The sequence below is a fragment of the Panthera uncia genome, assembly GCF_023721935.1.
Source record: "Panthera uncia isolate 11264 chromosome A3 unlocalized genomic scaffold, Puncia_PCG_1.0 HiC_scaffold_12, whole genome shotgun sequence".
In the NCBI taxonomy this organism is placed as follows: domain Eukaryota; kingdom Metazoa; phylum Chordata; class Mammalia; order Carnivora; family Felidae; genus Panthera; species Panthera uncia.
In genome coordinates, this window is record NW_026057579.1 from 21,607,856 (window position 1) to 21,629,325 (window position 21,470).

At 52.9% G+C, this 21,470-nt stretch overlaps 1 protein-coding gene across 1 annotated transcript in view; it reads right to left on the minus strand.

Moving 5' to 3' along the window:
• Positions 1-12,900: 12,900 nt before the first annotated feature.
• Positions 12,901-21,470, minus strand: part of LOC125937806 (kelch-like protein 29) — a 253,204-nt gene continuing 244,634 nt past the window's right edge. Inside the window, exons 5-6 of the mRNA XM_049652729.1 lie at positions 19,527-19,668; positions 12,901-17,041 (exon numbers count right to left, since the gene is read on the minus strand). Coding sequence (XP_049508686.1) covers positions 16,428-17,041; positions 19,527-19,668 — 756 coding nt within the window. The 3' untranslated portion in view covers positions 12,901-16,427. The remainder of the gene's footprint in view (positions 17,042-19,526; positions 19,669-21,470) is intronic.

The following is a 21,470-nucleotide window of genomic DNA, read 5'->3' on the forward strand; positions in this document are numbered from 1 at the left end:
TGTCTCCCCCTTCTCAAAGGCAGGCATGATTTAGCTGACTCATGAGGGCTGGTCAGTCCTGCAGAGGTGTCCTCAGTCACGCATTTGGCTGCTGCACTAGGTCCCAAAGCTCCCAGCAAATGGCTATTCAGAGCCTCAGGCCTCCTGACTCATCATCTCTCTTCCCTTGTTCCTCTTGTGCTGGGGGGTTGCTTTTGTTTTTTGGAGCTCCTTCCCAGGACAAGAGTCAGTGGGGGAGGGACAGGGGGGGGATTTCTCCTCCCGAATAGTAAGGCCAAGTCCTTGTAGGTCAGTGACCTCATCCTGGGAGGGGGATTATACACTCTCATTCTTCCTGCCCCAGTGCTATGAGGGCTCCAAGCCAAGCCCCAAATAGACCTTAGCAGGGCAGGGAAGCGGCCCCCTGGCAAAAGCAGAGGGGGGCTGTGCACATGTGCGCAGGCGCTGCCTGCCTGTCTGGGGGCTGGGCTATAGTTGGAGTCTGCTCAGGAGGGTCTCCTGGATGAATGGAACATTCAGAGCTTGGGCTTCTCCCCTTACTGACCAGGTCAGAGGCTGGCTGGACACCTGATCTGTCCCCAACTGCCTCCCGTCTCCAGAGGAGGAGCTGGATTCCCGTGGGCTGGGGGCTGGGAGGACACCAGTTACCTGAGCCCCTCTCCCCTTTTTGGCTGTGAGAACTAGCTCTTGCTGGGATGGCATGTTGCACTTTTCTGGAACTCTGAAGGGCACTTGCATTACTGTCTCCTGTACTTCCTTAGGAGGGCTCTCTGGTTTCTGTGTGGCAGCTGCAGGGGGTTCCGGGGATGGCCCTGGGCAACCCTGATGGGGTCACACCTCACTTTCCCCAAGGAGGACAAGCTGCCTCGGCCCAGGTGCGAGCACCTTTGGGAATCAGAAGAGAGAGAGGCCAGTGTTGGCTGAGGGAGGAGGGGGCCAGGAGCTGGGGCTGACCAGAGCCACACCTTGGGTGGAGTTAGATGTGACTTCTGTACCTGTTCTTCCGCTCAGGGGACTGTTTGCTGCTGGGCCCCCACCTGGCTGGGCTCTGGCCTAGACCCTGGCCCTGGAGTCCCCTGCTTGGGAAGAAGAGTGAGTCATAGGAGAGAACAGTCATGTCAGTGCTAGGCTGCCACTTGACCCTTGGGGTTCCATGTGGTGTGGGTGTTCTGGGAAAGTTTTCTGGAGGAGGAACCTGCTAAAGGCAGGTCTGAAGAGGGGTGGGGCATTGTGAGTAATGTGCAGAAGCTGAAGTGAGTGTGTTGTTGGGCAGGGGGCCTAAGGAGCAGGTCTGTGGGGTGGGAGGGTGGAAGAGGCTGGAGGGGTCAGCAGCCTTGAGTGACAGGTGAGGGAGCTTTGTGAGAAATGAGGACCATTGAAGGATTTTGACTAAGGGAGGGCCTGGTCACACGGTGCCTTAGAAAATTTACTTTGACAGCAGAGTGGAGAGTGGCCGCGAGAGGGTAGGCCTGCAGGCAGGAAGAGCTGAGGTGGGGGCTCCGAGGGGCCGAGCAGAGGGTGGGCGGTAGAACTGAGAGCATGTAGAGGCTGATCAGGTGGGAAGATCACGTGAGGGCCCTGGAGGCCAGTCAGGTGGGGTGAGTCTGAGAAGATGAGCTGACAGGCCCGAAGTCCCTGCGGGGGCTGGGGCTTTCCAGCAGTGGGCACAGCTTGGGTCTGTGCGAGGGCATCAAGTCTGGCTGCATGGCCACCTCCAGCGGCCTCTGTGGGGACTCCGTGTCCTTGAACCTTTGGAGCTTCTGCATCCAGCTCCTCATTGTCTAAACGAGGAGGTAGAGAATCAGTGTGTGTGTGTGTGTGTGTGTGTGTGTGTGTATGGTGGTGGGGGTGGGGGGTGGCAGGAGGGTGGCTGAACTGGGCTGGAAGCCAGGCCCTTTCTGTGCCATTACAGCAAACACAGCCTTGCTGGGCATCCTCAGGGCCGGACCCAGAACCTGGGACTGAGGATATTACAGTGTGTATATGGCCAAGGGCAAGGCTCCAGGGCCAGACGGCCCAGTGTCCATCCCGACACTGTCCCTGATCAGCTGGGTAAACACGGGAAAGTTACATCATGTTTCTGAGCCCAAGTGTCTCATCTGTAGAAGGGTGGTTAGAACCGAGGCTGCTCCCCACGGCTCTTGTGAGGATTACATGTGTCAGTGCATGGGCCACACTTCCAAAGCATCTGGAATGTATATACCCTCAATAAGTCACTTTCCAGCTTCTCATATTGCACAACTCCAGGGGGCGCCATTCACCTCACACTCATCAAGATTTCTTTTGTTATTGTGACAGTTTTCTGGTAGATGGCAAGCAAGGGTCTTGAGAAAAGGGTATCTTTTAAAATTTCACAGAAAGTTGCTAAATTGGCCAGCGGCGGGGGTGTTCTAAAGTCATTCCCAGTCGAGTGGGGGAGACAGACATGAAAATAGACCATCAAGATGCTCGCTGGTGAGACGGGTGAGTGAAGTCTGCACGCATGCTGGGGTGAGCTGAGGAGAGGATCTGATCTTCCTGAGCTCCTCTGTTCCTGGCTGAGGCTGGTGCCCCAGAGTACTGACTCGAAAACTGGGGTGTTACAGAAACCCCAGCCTCACAGGTGGTCTGGGGGCTGAGAGGGCCTCGTGCCAGGCTCTCTGACTGTCCTGTCCCGACTTTATTGCAAGAGGTACCATGAGGCTGTAGCTCAGTTCTGAGAAACCCAAGTGCCTTCCCGCAGAATGCAAATGTTGAGTGCTCTCCTCTGCTTTCAATTCCACTGTGGGAAAGGCAGGCGAGCACAAAATAAATAACCAGAAGACCTCTGCAATCCGCTCCCTTGCCCCATGGTGATTCCTGACTAGCTCATAACTCACCTCCCACGTCAGACAACAAGGCAGGCCTGCAACAACTCAGCAGTCTCCTGGGGGCCTGCTGGCCCACCTTCCCCTGCTCGCCTGGCCTCTCCAGCCCCAGGAAAACCAAGCCTGGAGCTCTGTCTATAAAGGGGACATGGTGGCCTGTGCTGAGCACATGGAGGGGACTCTTATGAGGTTTGTGTAGAGCCCTCCCCTGACTGCTGCCTCCTGTCCGATCAGCAGGCAGTGAAGGCCAGACCCTGTCACCCCCCACCCCCACTGGGCTCAGCAAACTGTGCTGACTGGGGCATCTTCCCCACCCTGGTGACAGGGGGTCAGGGCTGATTCCTGAAAGGAAGGGGCTTTCCTAATTAAGACCTTTGAAGCTCCGGCTGGGGTTACGCCCTAGTGGCACAGGCTGTTGGGTCCAGGAGATAGAGACTCTTACCCCTGTGTGGGTCTTGGTGGGGAGTGTGGGACCCTCAATGAGGGGAAGCAGGTTAGGGGAGGAGGACTGAGACAAGGGGGGCCAAAGAAAGGGAGATTGTAGGGTCTAGTTCAGATGGTGATGCTACTTCTCCCCAGGGCTTCTCATGGTCATTTACTTCAGAGGCCTGATGATCCCTGAGGGCTTTTGTCAGGCAGATGAGAGGTGGTGGGGGGGGGGGAGGGGGGGGGGGGAGGGAGGAGGGAGGGAAAGGGGGATGCTTCAACTTCTCTGTTCCTGTGCCTATCAGAGCCTTGGGAGCTTGGAAGGCTCTGGAAGCAGGACACCCAACTGGCCAACCAGCTCAGATGAGGCTGATCTGGCCAGAGTGGGGGCCAGTCCCCTCCTACCAAGGCCAAGTCCTTCGTGCTCCAGGGGAGTCCCAGGCCTAGGGGAGGAGAAGATGCCAGCCGGGCCTCTAGCTCAGTCCTCTAGGCCTCATGGAGTCCTGAGCTCCCTCCCAGAGAGGACTAGTGAATTTTTCCTGCTCTGCTGAGCTCCTTCAAAGATATCAGCACATGGTTAATCTTCCTTCTGTTCAGAAATGCAGAGTAATTTGCCCGAATGGGGGTTTCTGCATATTTATACTAATGTCTGTGTTTAAAGCTTATGAGACAGGGAATTGCTGAGAGATGTCCATTAGCAATATATACAGACTGCAATTATTTCTTTATGGTGTGTGGTTTGACTGCAGAATATTTTATTTCAATGGAAGTAGCAGGCTTTGCCTACTGTGTTTTCTTATGGGCCCAAAGAAATCAATAGGAACAGAAGAGAAGTGAAAAGAAGCAAGAATAAAAGGAGTGTGACCTTTTAGGATTCTGGGAGCCTTGACTATGCTACTCCAGGAACTGCCTCCGTCCTCAGAATCTCAATGCATGCAGTCAAGTGGGGGCAATTCCGTACGTTTAAGACTGTGGATGAAAACTTGCAAACCCTCCCTGGGACAGAGGCAAATCTCTCAATTCATTCCCTCCCACCAGAGACACGCAGGGAATGGGAGCAAGGGGGGTGTCCTCAGAGCACCCCACTTCAGAACCTCCAGCACCTCCCCCCGCCCCATGTCCACCCCAGGACAGAAGCTCAGAAGAGAAGCACGTTTTGATCTGAAACAAAATAAGTTTCAAGCTTAGAGTTTCTCCAACCAAGGCTGTCTGGAATCTGCTTGGATTCTGGTAGAAACCCAACATTTTCCAGGATGTGTGTGGAAGGATCCGGAAGACGGAAGGATCAAGACTGTTTCAGAACCACAGAACTGGAGCAGCCAGCATGGAGGCCAAGGAAGGAAGAGCCTTCTGGGGAGTTGCAGCGAGGGGGGGCCCAGCCTGGGAGAGTGTGGCCAGGAGGCCAGGGGAATGCCTCTCCACTGAGGGTCCCACCTGGGCTCACCTGGGCTCCACCTCGATGCCCATTCAGCTTCTCCTGGCTGCTCAGGTGACTTTTCTGTCTTGGTGCTGAGAGGGGCCTCACACCGGACCTCCACACGCTCTGGAAGAACACCTCAATTATCAGCCACTGGAAGGGCACCATTGTGCCTGAGGCAGTCTCCACGCACAACTGTCTTAAAGGGCTTTTTGGCTAAGAGAGGCCAGTCTAGCTGGGCAGAGGAATGCAAATGTCTTTGTGAGACAGATACGTCTAAACTGGCAATGCCATTGTCCGCCCCTTCTACTGGGGCCCCCAGTGCCTCTTGGTGTTTCCCCTTCACCCGCCCTCACTTCCCTCTTCCTCTGGTTGGTTCTTTGCACAACTGGAGCACCTCCCCAGTCCCACAGCCGTTTCTTTCCCGCCAGCCTCTGCCATCTCGTGGCCTCCACAGAGCCGGCTCCCATCTGCCACCTCAACTTCCCCTCGGCAGGGAGGCACCATTCTTTTCCGGCCTCAGAATAGTTCCCTGAAGTCAGCGCTGACTTCTCACTGCCTTCTTGCACAGAAATCTTTTCCAAGAGGTGCCGGGGTCCAGAAGAGGGACAGATGGTCCCTTTCTTTTTATAACACGGCAAGTCTTTTGAAGTGAAGAGCTATGAACACAAGTTTTGCCTTCAGCAGATGTTCTGTGGGCACAACAAATACCACTTTGTGTTCTTCAGCAACTGTGAGCAGTGTTAACTGGGGAGGAGACTGAAATTGGGCAGAGCATCGGTGGAGCATATTCAGGGGGCCCAGGGGCCATGGCGTGAAGGTCCCTGTTCAATCTCAGTCAGGCTGACTGCAGACTTGTGTTTCTGCTCAGCCAGTTCCAGGTCTAGGCTTCCTAGAAACCGTGTCTGCTCACCTTCCCCAAGCCCAGGGACCACCCAGCCGCACTTCCACCCGTGCAGGGGCCACCTGTGAAGGGCTGACGGCTGAGCTGTGTTCGTGTGCACCTCTTCCAGCTAATCCTGAGGCTGGGTCGAAAGCTGCGGGCTGGGGTGAATACTATTCGAGATTTGTGGTTGCATTTTATCACTTTCTCCCTTGAGCACTACGGGGTTGTCCAGTCCCCATGGCTGTACTAGGCTGATCTGGGGACTTTGCAAAGGACAAGAATGGTTGGCCAGGCATGACATCTGTTGAGCTCCTAAGGAGCTGAAGGCTGTCTAGATGTCAGAAGCCAGTTCCCAGGGCTCTGCCCTGGTGGCTCTTCGGGCATCGGTGACAGGGGTACCAGGCGTCAGTTAACTACTTTGAAGTGGCCGTGCTGCTGTTTGGTGATTTCAAGAATTGTGTTCATTTAAAAGGGCATAAGCTCAACTAATAGACCTCATTAACTTCAAAGATATATCATTTTTGCACGGAATTGGCTCCTTCATAGGATGGCTGGCTCCATTAACTTTATTGCATTGGCAATACTTTGTATAAGGTGTGGGAGATGCTGCGGCAGCAAAGAATGTCTGGGGCTGCCCGATCCCAAGCTCCAGTGGCATCCGTGGTGGCCGAAGCCCTGTCTGAAGTCCCTTCCGAGGGTCCAAAGTCCCTCACGGGTTTACTTGAGGAATTAAGTCCACTCACTCACTCATTAAGTCCGTCTGTCACACAGTACTTTTAGAGATGAGGAAAGAAGCCAAGAGTCACCAATTTATGTTGAGAAATATCAGACACGTGATCCTAGGAGATGTAAGACAGCCACCGTGACCCATCTTTAGCCCAGACATGCTAAGTGACAAGCTAGGGAAGCTAGAAGGTGTGGTGTAGTGGGAGGGGAATGGGTGTCACAGGCAGGAGGTTTTCATCCTGACCCCCGTTCCCCCTCTGCCACTTACATCTGGGCAAGCGTCTTATCTGAGCCTTGGTTTTCCCTCTGTGAATCCACCTCCTAGGGCAGCTGCAAGGGTTACATAAATGCAGAGTGAATGTACAATGAATATAAAACATCCACTCCACGTCCTTCCGAAAGACAAGGCTGCATCTGCTGGCACTGATTGCCGCTCCCACTCCCCAGCTGTGCTCTCCCGAGCAACTCCTCACCTTCTCTGTTGGTGAGAATTTACTCCTGAACAATAACTCATCCCCCCCTCCACCTCCTCACACCCCTTCATACCACTACCATGAATATGAGAGTGGGATAGTGCCTTAAAGGTTATTTAGGACCTCCCCCATTTTGCAGGTAGGGAACTGAGGTTCACAGGTGTCACTAAGATTTCACACTGCCCCAGGAAACTGTCTCTAGAAAAATCCCCTGTGAAACCATCCCCACTCAAGTGTCCTGTGTAATTACTTCATCTGGTGCTAGGAGTTCTTTACCTGGAAACCTTCTCTGTCCCTGCAAACCAAAAGCCACATGGAGACAGGACCCATTGGGCCAAGCTGCTCTGGGTCATGCCCATGGGGCACACGTTGCCAGGCTGCTGTGATCAGAGCAGTACATCCCACAGGAGCACAGTGCTGGTGCCAGCAGCTCCACCAGGCATGAATGCGAGGAAGAGTAGGGACCAGACACCCACGTACATATGAGGGTGGGGGGCAAGTCATAAGTGGTACCATGTAGGCAATGGCTCTGGGAGTGTGGTTTGACTGGGGAGGAGACAGTGTCCAGAAAGAAGATGACAAGGACAAACTCTAACTCCATTTGCCAACCAGACTGACATGTACCCTGTTATGGACTGAATTGTGCCCCCCACCACTCACCATTCGTATTTCGAAGCCCTACTCCCAAAGAGACTGTATTTGGAGATAGGGCCTCTAAGAAGTTAAATGAGGTCATGAGGGTGGGACTCTAATCCAATATGACTCTAATCCATATAAGACAAGGAAGAGACACCAGGAGTGCTTGTCCAGGGAAAGGCCATGTCACAGCAAGAAGATGGCCATCTATAAGCCAAGGAGAGATGCCACACCAGAAACCCACCTTGCTGGCAGCCTGATCTTGGACTTCCAGCCTCCAGAACTGTGAGGAAACAGATGTCTGTTGTTTAAGTTGTCCAGTGTGTGGCGTTCTCTTATGGAAGCCCTGACACACTAATATATAGCCCATGACGTTGGTCCCACAGGAAGTGGTGAAAAACAGATGTGTGTTTGCCTGGGATGTGTGTAGATGCGGGTCTGAGACACAGAGCAATGGCAACATTGAGAAGTCAGTTGGAAGAGAGGAGGAAAAGGCAGTGAGAGGCCAGTGGGCAAAACCAGAAAGTTCACGACGCTGTGCTAGGTCATCCAAAAGGCTCCTGGGAGAGCTAGAAAGTAAAACAGGGCATTTTCTTGGTGATGTACTGATGAACACTTGGGCTTCCCTTTAAGACACATTATTTTAAAGAAAGAGAGTTACACTATGAAAATAGGCAATGGCAACCATTTCAACAGATAGCAAACTTCTGGCCATTATTTTTCTTTAAGCAATGTACACAATGTTTTCTGTTCCTCACATGCTTCTGTTATTTTGACCTTTTATGTTTCTAGGATAGTAAGTGTGCTCTTGAATGTAAGGTAATTTCAACCAAAGCCAGTGTTCCGCCGTGTTTTGTGTGTATGGTTTGGGGTGCTATGCCCTCCCCATCACGTGGGGACAGGCGGCAGGTGTGCCATAGCTTTGCCAAGCACTCCTCCTTTGAAAACTCATTCCCAACCTAAAAAACTGAAAAATGTTAAGGATCAGCCTGACAGGACATGCCTTTCCTAGCAAAGACAGCACATATTAGATGTTTGCACAGTGATTAGGCAACAGGAAACTTGCCACCTAACCTGTCTTGATAGGAGAGAGAAAGGTTTACAAAGAATTTCTGGACCTCGAGGCACACCATGATTTCCCAGTCAGGTGTTAATGGCCCTCAAGGGTTTCCTACTTGGATCACAGCCCCTGAAGGCCAAGGGTGTCTTCACTTTACAAGGCCAAAGTGGCCTTCTAAGACCAGAATGACTTGACCTTCACCAGAATGAGTTGAACTTGCAAGACCCAAATGGCTGACAAAATGGACTCTTGGCCAAGATCAGGGATCCTTATCCAGCCATCACTAACTGGACAAGTAAAGCAGAGAAGCTGGAGGAAAGTCCAGGCTTCCTAAACTTTGGGGACCAAGGGGTCAGGGACTAGACTTGGGTCCTTAAGTTTAAATCACTAGCTGAACCTGTATCAAATCAGGACAGGCCCGATGAACCATTTGATTAGAAGTGTCTGTGTGTGTGTGTTGCTCTGTGACAGAAATCATACGATTTCTTGAGAAATCATAATTCTGTGTCACTGGCACTTAAACATTCTTCCCTAAGATGTGGCCTCTGTAGAACTACTTCCCTTCTGTCTCCTCCCCTCCATCATTCTGACTGCCTTTGAAGGCCCAGTCTACACTGACCTCTCTTTTCCAGCCCCTATGGTTTTTACTGCTGGCTCCCCCTGGACTCCGCAAGCGGGGATGCAGCCTTCTCCGGGGAGACCGCCATCCCTCCCAGCACCTGCCACAGTGTCTGGATGAAACACGGTAGGCATCCCCACAGGGCCTCATGTTCAGTAGGACCAGAGATCGATATGGGGCATGGAGCTAGCACATTCCATATTATCTTTTGAGTGGGAGAAGCTAAGTGTGGGTCTCGCACAGTTGGTGACTAATACTATACACATTACTTGCTCAATAAATGCTTGGTGGTGCAGCAGGGAAGGAGGTGACATGACTCAAGCCCCTCAGGGGCTTCTTCATGTCAGTGATCTAGAACATAGTGGTCATCCCTGCTGGTATCTGCGTGGGCTTGAGACTGGGATAGCTGGTTTCCTACTGTGGGTCACTGCCATTTCCTGAAGCCCCTGGAAAGGAAATGTTCCCTCCCTTTGCTCTAATCTGAAGAGCCCTCTAATTCCCATGGTGTCTTGACTCTGCTGTCCCTGCCTGTCAACAGTTAGGGCCAGGGCAGGATTTCCGATCTCAAAGATGCTCAGCAGAGATTTGGGGCTGAAAGTCCATATGCTATTTCCGGCTCTGTGTACTCAGCTCAGTGAGGAGGGGGCCCCCATGCACCTTGCTCTAACTGTGTCCTGTTGAGCAGAGCGTCTCTGAGAAGATTGTACAGAGGCTGGGGTCCTGGGGTCACCTCCTGCTCCAAGAATGACATGGTTTCTGGGTGGTCTAGCGGCCTTTGCTGCATCTTTCCGCTTGCCTGGTTCACTCATCATCAAATGATCCATTAACACAACAGTTAAGCCCTGGACAACCCTCCAATTAATGATTAACAAACCTCAGGAGGATAGAGCCCTGTGAAGGGGAGGAGGGCTTTCTGAGGCAGGGCTGGGGCAGGTACTGCCCAAGCGAGGAGGAAAGACCTCGTGTAGACAAAGTGTCAAATTCCACAGGCTCTGAGACACATAAGTTTTGAGTGAGGGTGTGTGTGTTGGGGTGGGGGGCAGCCTAGAAAGGGGAAAAATTGGGTTGAGGGTCATGTCAATCAGATCTGGGAGATTATTTTGAGCAACCTTGCTTTAGAAACAATGGCGGGCCTGAGCTAAAGGTGTGCCAGACAATGTTTCTCCTCCAGGATTCTTTACAGTAGTGCTGGTAATAACAACAGCTAGCATAAATGTGGGTTTACTATGCGCCAGGCACTGTGTTAAGACTTTGCATACATTATTAAGTCCTTAAAACACGTCTGTGAAGATGGCACTATGATTATCTCCATGTTACCGATAAGGAAACTGAGGCTCAGAGACACCAGTGTTCTAGCACAGTTTCACTGTGGGTTAGTGGTAGTGGAATTGGAATTCTACCCGAGCAGTCTGGTGCAGAACCCGGGCTCCTGGCCACCCTCCACGCTGCTAGCCATGTGCTCATAACCCACTCCCTCCCTTGCATCCCTCCTTGGTTGGTCTGCGGGAGTGACATAATTCTGTTTGTCCCACCTACTGATCTGGCCCTGGAGGAGGACCCATGCTGGGAGTCTGGCACCCTGATATCAAGCTGAGTCTCGCAGGATGCTGAGATCCCCTGAGGGCAGACAGGAGAAGCCCTCAGAAGACAGACAGCTCCTGGAATTAGGGGGAAGGTGTCAGCAACAGCCGGGTTCGTTCTGGTTGTTATGGCAATGTGGAGGGCTGTAAAATGTTACATCGCGGGAAGGCAGTTTCTTCTGTCCAAAGTGGACCCCTAGGAACTAGGTGCTTCAGACATCACGGTGTTGACGCAATCTCCCAAGACTCCCAAGGCAACCTGGTCTTTGGCTTTCTCACGTTACCCTGGGCGCCTAAAAGGCCACAGCACTGAAGAGTGGTCCTGGCACCAGTAGTGAAGATAATAGTAGCAAAGACTTTCACAGTGATTACGACATGCTAGGCGCTATTCACAAGGGCTTTATGTAAAATAACTCAATCCTCACAACAACTTCAAGAAGGATGTTCTATTATTATCCCCTTTTATAGATGAGGAAACTGAGGCAGAGTTTCAGATCGCATTTGCTCTGGGGCAAGCATCTGGGTGGAGGTGCTGGGGCACAGGAGGAACTTTGAAATAGATGGTCTTACGTTCCCAGCAGTGTGGGACAGGTATGGGGGCAGTGACCGGTTGCAGAATGAACTCTCACAGCGGCACTTTCCTGTGTGCTGGGGTAACCAACCTGCACTCACCACACAGAGGGAGGAGGCAGCTGGTGAGAAGTCAGAACCTCAGTGCTGACTTGCAGCCCAGTGCTCTGTGAGAGCCTTCTTTCATCTAACCCTTCTCAAGCGTCTCTCGGCACCAGGCACCGGCTGAGATACTGGGGGTGGAACGGGAATGGGAGGGATTCTTGCGGCCCCCACCCCAGTGCCTGGCAGTCTAGCTGGCAGAATGATGCAGGAGCAGGGTAACTGTTGCAGGCACGCGGCCAAGCCCAGAGCACAGCTGGAAGGGAGACAACCCTGGGCTTAGAGTGACTTCGGGGCAGCCTGTGAGCGGAACGGCAGAGATGAAGGTAGAGGCGGCGAGGGGCTGGACCCTGAGGCACCAAGTGAAGGGTCGGGCACTGTCCTGAAAGGAGCAGGGGCTGTTGGAGGCATTTGGCGGGGAGTGACAGGACCGGACTTGCGTTTTGCAAAGACCACGCTGGCTGGACCTTGGACCTGGCTGGGAGGGGATGCACTTGGGGCCGGGAGGCCGCCAGTGCAACCAGAGGTGATGGTGGCCTGAAAGGGGAGTCGTGGTGGGGATAGAGAGACGATAGATGCAGAGGCGGCAGAATCAAAGGTGTTTTTAGACTCGGTGCATAAGGGGGTTAAGGGCAGGTCAAGGACAACCCTGGGCTTTGACTTTGAACTCCTGGATGGACTCATGATGTCATTTCTGAGACGGAGGCACAGGAAGAGCAGGCCTGTGGGAAGATGATTTCAGTTTGGACATTTTGTGCCTCTGTGCTAACCATGCGTGGGCAAACAGCTTTATCATGAATTCCCAGCTGCTTCTAGAATGTGTACTGAGCAGTGTGCCCTGGCATGTCAGAGGGTAGGGTCTGTGCTGGGCTCTACACTGGGGAGAGCAGGCCAGAATCCTCCTGCCAGGAAGGTGACGCATCCACTCCCTTTCAGGAATGGGGACACCGTGGTCCCACGGAGCTGCTCCACCAGGGGCTGCCAACCGGATGAACAAGCTTGGGTTTCTCCCATCTCCTCCGCGCTGGGGAGGGGGCTCTGATTCCCAGCCCTTCACTAGCTTCTCTCTAGACCCGGGCTCAGTGTTGACAGGAACGATGGTTTTCAGAGTTAAGAGGGCAAAGTACGATGTATGTTCATGTCCACGATCTCATTCAATCTTCCTCTATATCTGATGAAGATGGTACTCCCATCCCATTTTAAAGATGAGGAAAAGGAGGCTCAGAGAGGTTAGGAGACTTGTCCCTGTCACACAGCTGTACACTATGCCTCAAAGTATCTTTACCAGATCCTGTCTTTGCCACTCATGGAGACAGGGTGGCTGCCGTCCAAGCAGAAGGCAGCATAGAGACAGAGCTCCACAGAGTGCGGGCTCAGGGGCAAGGATGAGAAGGGAAGAGGTGTGAAACCACAGGAAGGGGCTGTGCACACCCCACAACATAGCTGCCTGGCCTTGGGAACCCTCGTGGCCCCTCACCCTAGGCCTACAAAATCGAAGGTCAGACGAGACAAGCCTCACCATTTCAGGTCAACCTGGATTTTGTTTTTTGGTTCAGAAGCAGGTAAGAACAGGTGCAACCTTGCTTCTCTCTCCTTGGACATGCAGGTAAGAAATATAATCACCTTTCTGCAGCTCAGCTCACCGCTAGTCTGGGGCTTTAAAAGGTCTCTGGCTACCCTGTTAGCCACCAAGAACCCTTTGTGGAAAAAGATAGGGGATGGAAAAAAATGACACCAATAGATTGCACCTATGCTCTGACACAGCTGGGCTCACGTGCAGTGACATCAGACTTCGCTCATCTCACAAGGCCTGGCGTCGGCCACCAGCTCTGCCTTTGGATTGGTTCATGGTTTCCAATCCAACCAGACAAGGCCTCAGGTATTTTATAACAGAATTCAAATGGAACTAATTCTTTTTTCCTCCCTTATCACTTTGCACACATGAAATCTATTTTAATTAGTTTTCAATACATAATCTTTTTTTTTTTTAAAGAATGAAATCCTATGGATTGTTCCCACCCCCAAATTGTTCTTAGAGAAAGAAAGATTTATCTTATAAGTTTCCTAAGAAAATCTATATGTGCTCAATGCATTTAAATAACACTCATTAACGCGAACTGCATGCAAGCTGGCTTCTCTAGTCACAGATGAGAGACAATCGCTTGACCTATTGCAAATCAAAAAGCATTTCTGCACCACCTTTATTTTTCAATTGGTTAAGTTTTAAATTAAAGTCCCAACTCCCTTTTTGGGAAGGCAGACTAACATAGCCCCAACAGAAATTTCAGCTCAGTCGATTGGAAGATAATTATAAGAAACAAAATGTGAAATTTTAAATCAGGGCACTAATGAAGTCTAAAAATACCGGTGGCCCATCCCTCTGGCTGGCGAGACCTGTTCCTCATGGAGGGGATCTCTCCATAATTACTCAACCCCGTGAGAGGCCAGGTTGTCATGTCAAACAATAGAGGAAAAATCGCGGGACTTTAATGAGCTAGATCTCAAGGAGCTCCATGGTGAATCTTATTATAATGCCGGGCAAGCTTTCAAACAGAGAACAGGAGAAAAGGAAAGTTCTTTTTTTTTTTTTCTTAAGTGGAGCTCTGACTAGTGTTGATGTCATCATGCAGTGCCTCCTGGTTCCCACTTGGAGCCAGCTGTCTGTCATTTAGGAGTGTGAAATCAATTGAGTTTTGGAGATGTAAAATCCCTAGGGGCAAAATTAAAAGTGACCCAAATCCAAACCCACATGGTCTTGTCAGGAATATGATTCTCACATGGCAAGTTTCAAAGATTTGGTTTCAAAATTCTGGTTTCTTATTTTAAAAAATATGCAGTTTGACATTAGATCTGACAGACAAATTGTAGCTGTAGCAATAAAGGCTTTTAAGATTAGAAATGAAAAGAGAAATTACTTAAAAAAAACAAACAAAAAAAAACCCAACAACCCACCCAGGCTTGAGTTTGGAGACATTTGTACGTTCATGCTTCATTGTCTTTCTTCGCCACAGATATAAGGGGATAAGTCAGCTGATGAGGGCCATAAATAGAGAAGTGAGTTGAATGTAATTTCTGGGGAAACCACCATCTCACTGGTGAACTATGGAAATCAGCGTGACAGATGGGTCACCGGTTGTTGTCGGCTGGAGCCAGGGTGGGCGAGGCGGGTCTCACTGGTCTACCGGAAGGCAGGGCTGTGGACACCTTCTAGGATTACCCCACGCCTGGCTCTCACCTAGCACTGAATCCGCCCTAGAGGGGCTGGCAGAGCGAACCCCATTGGGGGCCGTCTCTCTTCTTCCTTCCTGTCTGTGGGCTTGGGTTCACCACAGAGGATGCTTCATGCCCTCTGGCCCCAAAAAGATGTTACAGGTGTGGTTCTGCAAATGGCCAGCTGGCTCAGTGTGCACAGGGGCCAGCGGGGGCCTGTCTCTACCACCTGTAACTTCCTGATCTTATGGGTTCAGGTGCCTGATGATGGATGCACCTGTGCCTGGCAACTTTGGGGAGGCGGATCTCAGTTCTGTGCTGAGCCCCAAACCGTGGACTTCAGACCCAACGGGGCCAGTTACCTTTCAGCCCAGAATAAGTCCTTTTCCTGGATGTATGTCTGAAACTTGGCAAATTGCCAAGACCTTTCATCAGCCCTAGGAGGCCTCTGGGGGTGGCGGCCATGCCCCCGTGGTTGGGGGAGGGAAGCCCACCCAGTGCCTCAGGCTTTGGCAGGAGCAGCCAGGATACCCAAGTTCTCAATGTATTAGAGCTGGAAGCATACAAACTGGGAGTAAGTTTTTTTTTTTCTTTTTAAAGGGAGAGAGAGCTTAACCAAAACAATTCAAACAAAAAATCAATTTAGTCAATTTTTTTTTTAAAGATCTTAAACAAAGCAAGGGTTTACCAGAATTTAGATGTAATTTTCTATAATTTTGTCATTTAAAACTAGTGCTGATTTCCAAAACAAAGGCAGTTGGGGCGCAATCAGATTGGGAATTAAACCCAATGGAGATCTAGACACGGCTTTGTTGTTGGGATGCTTGACGAGGTCTGAAAATTGCTCAAAAGGATAAAGAGAGAGATGCATGAGAGCAGGCAGGAAAGAAGGGCTAGTGGGAGTCGTTCTCTGCGAAGAGGCAGGGACCCCTGCCAGGCTACCTCCAGGAGCTGTTAGCAAGGAGAATGAGAGGTTGTGCCCAAAGGTCCACACTTCCTAGAACCATCTACTGTCCCCTTTCTAAGAGGCCTGTGTGCCCCAGCAGGGAGACTGCCCACCATATGCCCTCTTGCCTGCAACTGGGTCCAGGCCTGGCTGCCTCCCCTCCCCACTCAGCAAGAGAGGGGCCTGGCTGTCTGGAGCTCTAAGGGATAGCGAGCAAGTCTGGGGCAGATGCACCCCACCAGCCTAACATCTGTGGCCCCCGGTCCTCCTGCCCCCTTCCGCATTCCGGCTGGATAGATAGATCCCTCGGTCAGACGTCAGGAGCGATGCTCTTTGTCGTAACCCTATGGCTGGGGGCTCATCTGCAGTCTCTGTTCTCAAGGATCTGCCTTGAAAACAGGAGGTGCTCTTTCCCGGACCCTCACAGAGCCACCCTTGAGTCCTTGAAACAAAATAATCCAAGTGGCTCAGGATGGTCTGTGAGTGTCTCTTGGGGAGACATTCCTTTCACCTAACATCTGGGGAGCTGCTCTCATCCAATGGCACAGCACAGGGCACCTTTCTAGGGAAGGACACAGTTCACATCCTGACTGTTCTCATGGGTGGAAAATGGAAAAGGCCCCACAAAAGACTGTTCCATGGAACCCTAAGAGGAACATATGATTCCTGCTCATTCCACACTTGGCCTGGCTTTGGGGTGAAAGGTGAGAATGGCCTAAGGCTTGGGCTAGAGGCAGAAGGACCCTGGACTTGGCAGGCTCTCCCCTCCCTCCCTCTCCTTGCCCGCCCACATGTCCTCGCCTAGCTTGTCCTTCCCTCCTCCACTTTCCCCTCTGCCTCCTCTGTCTGAGACCGGACTGTCTTGGGCAAGGGGAGGCCCCACTACTGCTTCTGGGTTGGGTGAGGCCAGTGAGGGAGCTGCTGGAGAGCTCAGGATGCCAGGAACACACTCCTGTCTGCGCTGTGTCGTGGTGACCACTCAGGGAGGCACAGGTGTGGGCACACGGGAGCATGTGAGCAGCGGGACTTACCTTTGGGGTGCCCAGGGTCGGTGAACTCATACTTCCCCACGCCAATTGTCCGCAGCATCTGTAGCCCATGGGCCGAGTCAGTCGTGGGGGGCCCATTGGTGGCAGGGGCACCGCTGGGGAGGGTGGCAGACGGCTGGGCTGGTGCTGGTGGAGGCAGCAGGGGCCCTGCCATGTGGCCGTTGCCCACGGCAGTGGGTCCCGGACGGGCCACCTGCCCCACGCCAGGCAGTGTGGACATGGCCAGGGGCTGTGGGCTGGCATACAGGGCCTGGGCCGGCATGTTGACCACCACGCTACTCAGTGGCTGAGAGGGTGGCTGTGGGAGCGAGTAGTGGCCTGGCATCAGCGGGAGCTGGGGCCCCACGTGGGGAGGCAGTGAGGGGGTCACCCCAATGACTGGGGCCTGGACGTTCACAGCCGGGCTGAAGGTAGGAGGCTGGGCCACTCCATAGGAGTGTGCGATCAGGGCAGGCTGGTTCCCGGCGGCCACCGTGGTCACCCATGGCCCTGTGCCTGCAAGGGAGACAGAAGAGAGGTCATCTGCCGGATACACATTCACTCAATAAACACCGACTGTCCCAGGCCCTGGGCTGGGTGGTAAGGTCACCGAGGTGGACAAGACACCTGCATCCAGGACCCCCCAGATGAAAAATCTGTGATTACGGTAGCGTTGGGGTACATGAGCAGATGGTCGTGGAGGCTCAGAGGGGGAGCAAAATCTACACAGAGGCAAAAACACAGAGAGAAAAAAGCAGAGTCCTTCAAAGAATTCTTGGTTCAAATCTTGGCTCTGCCATTCATTAGCCAGGAGCCCTGGGCAAGTTGCTTTTCTTCTCTGAGCCTCATTCTTCCCATCTGTCAAATGGAACCAGCAACACCTACCTCAGAGGTCTCCTGGGAAAAATTGAATGAGGGAAATGTATTTGGGGGAAAAAAAACTAGCAGAGTGGCTGGTATGTGTTAAATGTTCCATAAATGTTGGTGTTTTTCCTTCCTTTCTGGAGAATAGCTGTCTGGAGGAGGTGGGGAGAAAGCTAGATTGTGAAGATAGTAGGTGTTTCCTGTGCAAGGCGAGAACACCAGAGCCTGGAGCTGTGCAAGAGCCCTGTGGTGCAGGAAGGGGGAGCAGGAGGTGGGGGCAGTAGGGGAAGGCTGGCAGCGGCTGTTTTCCACTGCCTTGCTGGGGGACCAGGCTTTCTCCTAAGCAGCCTCTGCATGGCCAACCCTGGGGGAAACAACAGAAATGCATTTTGGCCCTTAAAGATATTTTGACTGAACAAGGGGGTCCAGACACACGTCCTGAGACTTGACACAAGATTCGACACCAGCTGTGCCCAGGCCAGGCAGAGCAGGGCCAGGTTCCCCTGAGCTGCGCAGACATTGAGGTGACCCAAGTGGGCTTGTGAGTGAAGCCAGAAGATACTGTGACAAGGGAGGGCAGTCTGGGTCACCTCTGACCGAATGAGTGTGGGGTTAGGTCTCCATCACCCAAATGCCACCTTGGTTTTCATGATGCCACTGGAGTGGCAGTGTAGACTGGGGGCAGGGAGTCTGGGGAAGAGAGTGGGGGACAGGGAGCCACTCAGGACCCCTAGTTCCAGAGGCTAGAAGGGGAGCTGGGAGCTCTCTGACAGAAAACTAGAAGCTGGAAAATGTTGGTGAAGCAGTGCCAGCAAGATTCTAGAACAGGCTGCTAAGGGGGATTGTCCCCAAGCCTGAAGACGGTATCACTGTGAGCTAGGCTGCTGTCTTAAGGACAAGGCATGCCATCCTAAGGTCACTTCTCTCCAGGATTAGCCACGGAGCCTGGAACAAGACACCAGAGCTTCGGAACACAGCTCGTGACTTCTCTGATAACTCTGGTGAAGGTATGAGATGCTGGGCCATGGTGGTGAGTGACTTATGAGCGGGTGATTGGCTCAGAGGATGCTGGGGACCGGAAGGAGGTCTCTAGTGATGTGGACCGAGTCCTGCTCATCACTTTTACCAATGATTTGGATGATGATAGGGAAGATATCAGCACCAACTCTGCAGGTGGCATACTGGGAAGGTTAGGCACAGGTCAGCAATAAAAGCTGGAATCAAGAGTCATATGGGAAGATACTGACAGGGACTTGCCCTTGAGTCCCCACACCCCTCTGCCTAAGGTAGACTGAGAGAAGATGGACAGGGGTCAGGGTTACTGCCTCGACAGTCTTGGGGTCTGACTGGTGACAGCGCATGTCTGTGGCTAGCAGCAAATCAGAGGTGATCTAAGACTGCAGTGGTCAAAGTGGAGGGGCTGAATGAAGGGGTGCAGGTCATAGCACGTGTGGGTTCTTTGCGTGGGGCTCTGGCACCGATGGAGGCAGAGGGAGAGGTCGTTCTCTGGAGGGCAAAGGAACTGGCCGCCACGGGCTCTGGAGTGTGGCTGAAGGGCCAAGGGTGTTTATCCCGCAGAAGACTTGGAGGGGGGATGGGTGGGTGTCAGATATCTGTAGGGCTGTGGGGTGAACACGGATGTGTCCTGTGTATCCTAAGGGGAGGTCTGGGACCGATGGGAGATAACAGGGAAGGCTTTTGTCATGGTCAGGGCTGACCAAAGGCGGCTTGGGGGGACGTAGGAGGTGGGGAGCCCCCAGCCCCAGGGGGGTGGAGCATCCCACTTTTCACGTAACCGTTGGCAAGGCAAAGCCTCCCTGGAAGGTGTGACTGGAGAAGTGGGCGAATCAGAGTCCTGAGGTTTGGGAATGACTATTCAAAATAACAGCAGATTCAAAGTCGCTCCTGGGATGTCAGTCTTACTTCCTCAGCCTCCCCAAAGCTTTCTCGAGTAGCAGAGAAAGCGGCAGAGACGCAGCTACTGCCCAGGCTGTACAGCGTCCCGACCCCCATGCAGGTGTGGGCTGCCGCAGGCCCATGGGCCAGGGCCTGCTGAGGAGTCACAACATCCAGGAAGCCTCCACACCCCGCTCCCAGCCTCCACGTGGGAGTCTCTGGCTGCCGGCCAAGTACACACCTGGATTGTCGCTCTCCCTCATCTGTTTGGAGGGCGGCTCATCAGTGTCCCAGGGCGTGGACTGATTGATGGGCGTCTGCCCCCACCGGATGCTGGTCGTGAGTCCCTGGGACTGACTATCCGCTTTGGAGATGCCGGGAGCCTGGGGAGAAGCAGAGCAGGGGGATGAGCATGGCCTGGCGTGGGCTGCTGCCCTGGGGGCCCATCTCCTGAGCACTACTCCTGCTGCCTGAGCCACAAGGCCACACCCAGGGCCACCTGGGAGATGCGGGCACTTTGGGTAAACTCCCGCCCCCAGGAACACCCAATCCAGTGCCCCCCCCCGCCCCCACCAGCTGACACCCTCTGTGACCACCCAGTCCACCTGAACTATCATAAAGGAAAGTGTTCTGTGCTGTGAGATGTGAAGTCCCCCAGGCCGTTGGATTGTTAATAAACTGCAACATTTATGGGCATGTGCTGAATACCAGCTGTGTCCTCAGTCTAGGCTCAGTGCCACCACGTGTCTGGCCTTCTGACATGTGAGAGGACGGCTTTCCAAAGCACCACCATTGGGCCCCATATCAGCCACTGGGCCCCCCAATATGCCAGTCCATGGAGGAGGCATGGGGGGTGGGGTGGGGACTGAGGCTCATGGGAGGACAGCTCGGAGCAGGGAGCATCTTCCCTGGGACCCTCTTTGTTGTGAGAAGGAGACAGGCTCTCCGTTTCAGGATCTCATTCTCTAATTTAGATATTTAGATTAATGAGAAAATGAACCCCAGGCTGAAGACAAACATTAGCACTGCATTGGTCTCTGAGCTACTGCCTTGATGGAATATTATATAGTCATTAAAAATCATGTTTACTAAAATGCATAATGAGATGGCAAAATGCTTACACTATCATGTTAAATGAGAAAAGCAGGACATAAAGTGACACAAATATAAGCTCATATGTAAAGCAATATGTGCAGGAGAGAAAAAAACAAAATGTTAGCAGAGGTGTTATTCTTGGTGACAGGAACATGGGTAACTTCTATTCTCTTGTCTATACCTTTCTGTATTTGCCAAATTTTCTACCAGGGCCATGGCCGTTGTAATAAGCCAGAAAAGAAGAAGGAGAAGGAGGAGGAGCAAGAGCAGGAGGAGGAGGGAGGGGGGAAGTTGGAGGAAAAGGGAGAAGAGGGAAGGGGAGGAGGGGGGGAAGAGGGCAAGAAGGTGGAGGAGAGGGGGAGGAGAAGGGGGAGGGGAGGGGGAGGAGAAGGAGGAGGAGGAGAAGGAGGAGGAGGGGGAGAAGGGAGAGGGGAAGAGGGGGAGGGTGACAGGGAGGAGGGGTAGGAGGGGAAGGAGGACAAGAAGAAGGAGAAGAAGGAGGAGGAGGAGAAGAGGGAAGAGAAAGAGGAGGAGGAGGAGGAAGAGGAAGAGCAAAAGGGGGAGGAGATGGAGGAAAGGGGGAGGGGGAGTAGGGGGAGGGGAAGGGGGAGGGGAGAGGAGGAGGAGGAGGAGAAGAAGGAGCAGGAGGGGAGGAGTGGGAGAAGGAAGAGAAGGAGGAGGAGGGGAAGGAGGAGCAGGAGGGGAGGAGGAGAGGGAGGAGCAGGAGGGTGAGGTGGAGGAGGGGAAGGGGGTGCAGGACGGGGAGGAGGGGAAGAAATCCAAAAGCAAGTTGGAAAGCCTGGGACTGGGATAACTGGGGTGTGTGTGGGGGTGTGAGTCTCAGCAGAGGTGGTTTCTGGAAATTTCTGCAGTTCCCAGGAGTGCAGCCAGAGCCCAACCAGGTTTGGGGTGAAGGATGTGGTGGGGTGGGGGGCAGAGATAGTTGTGCACCAGGGACAGTCACAGAAGCTCCAAGAGGCCACAAGGGGCATCTGTGGGCTTCTCTTTGGGGAAGGCCGTGGTCTTCGTGACTTCTCACAGAAGCTGACCCAGTGTCCCAGCGGTGGGGGGGGGGGGGGGGGGGGGGGGG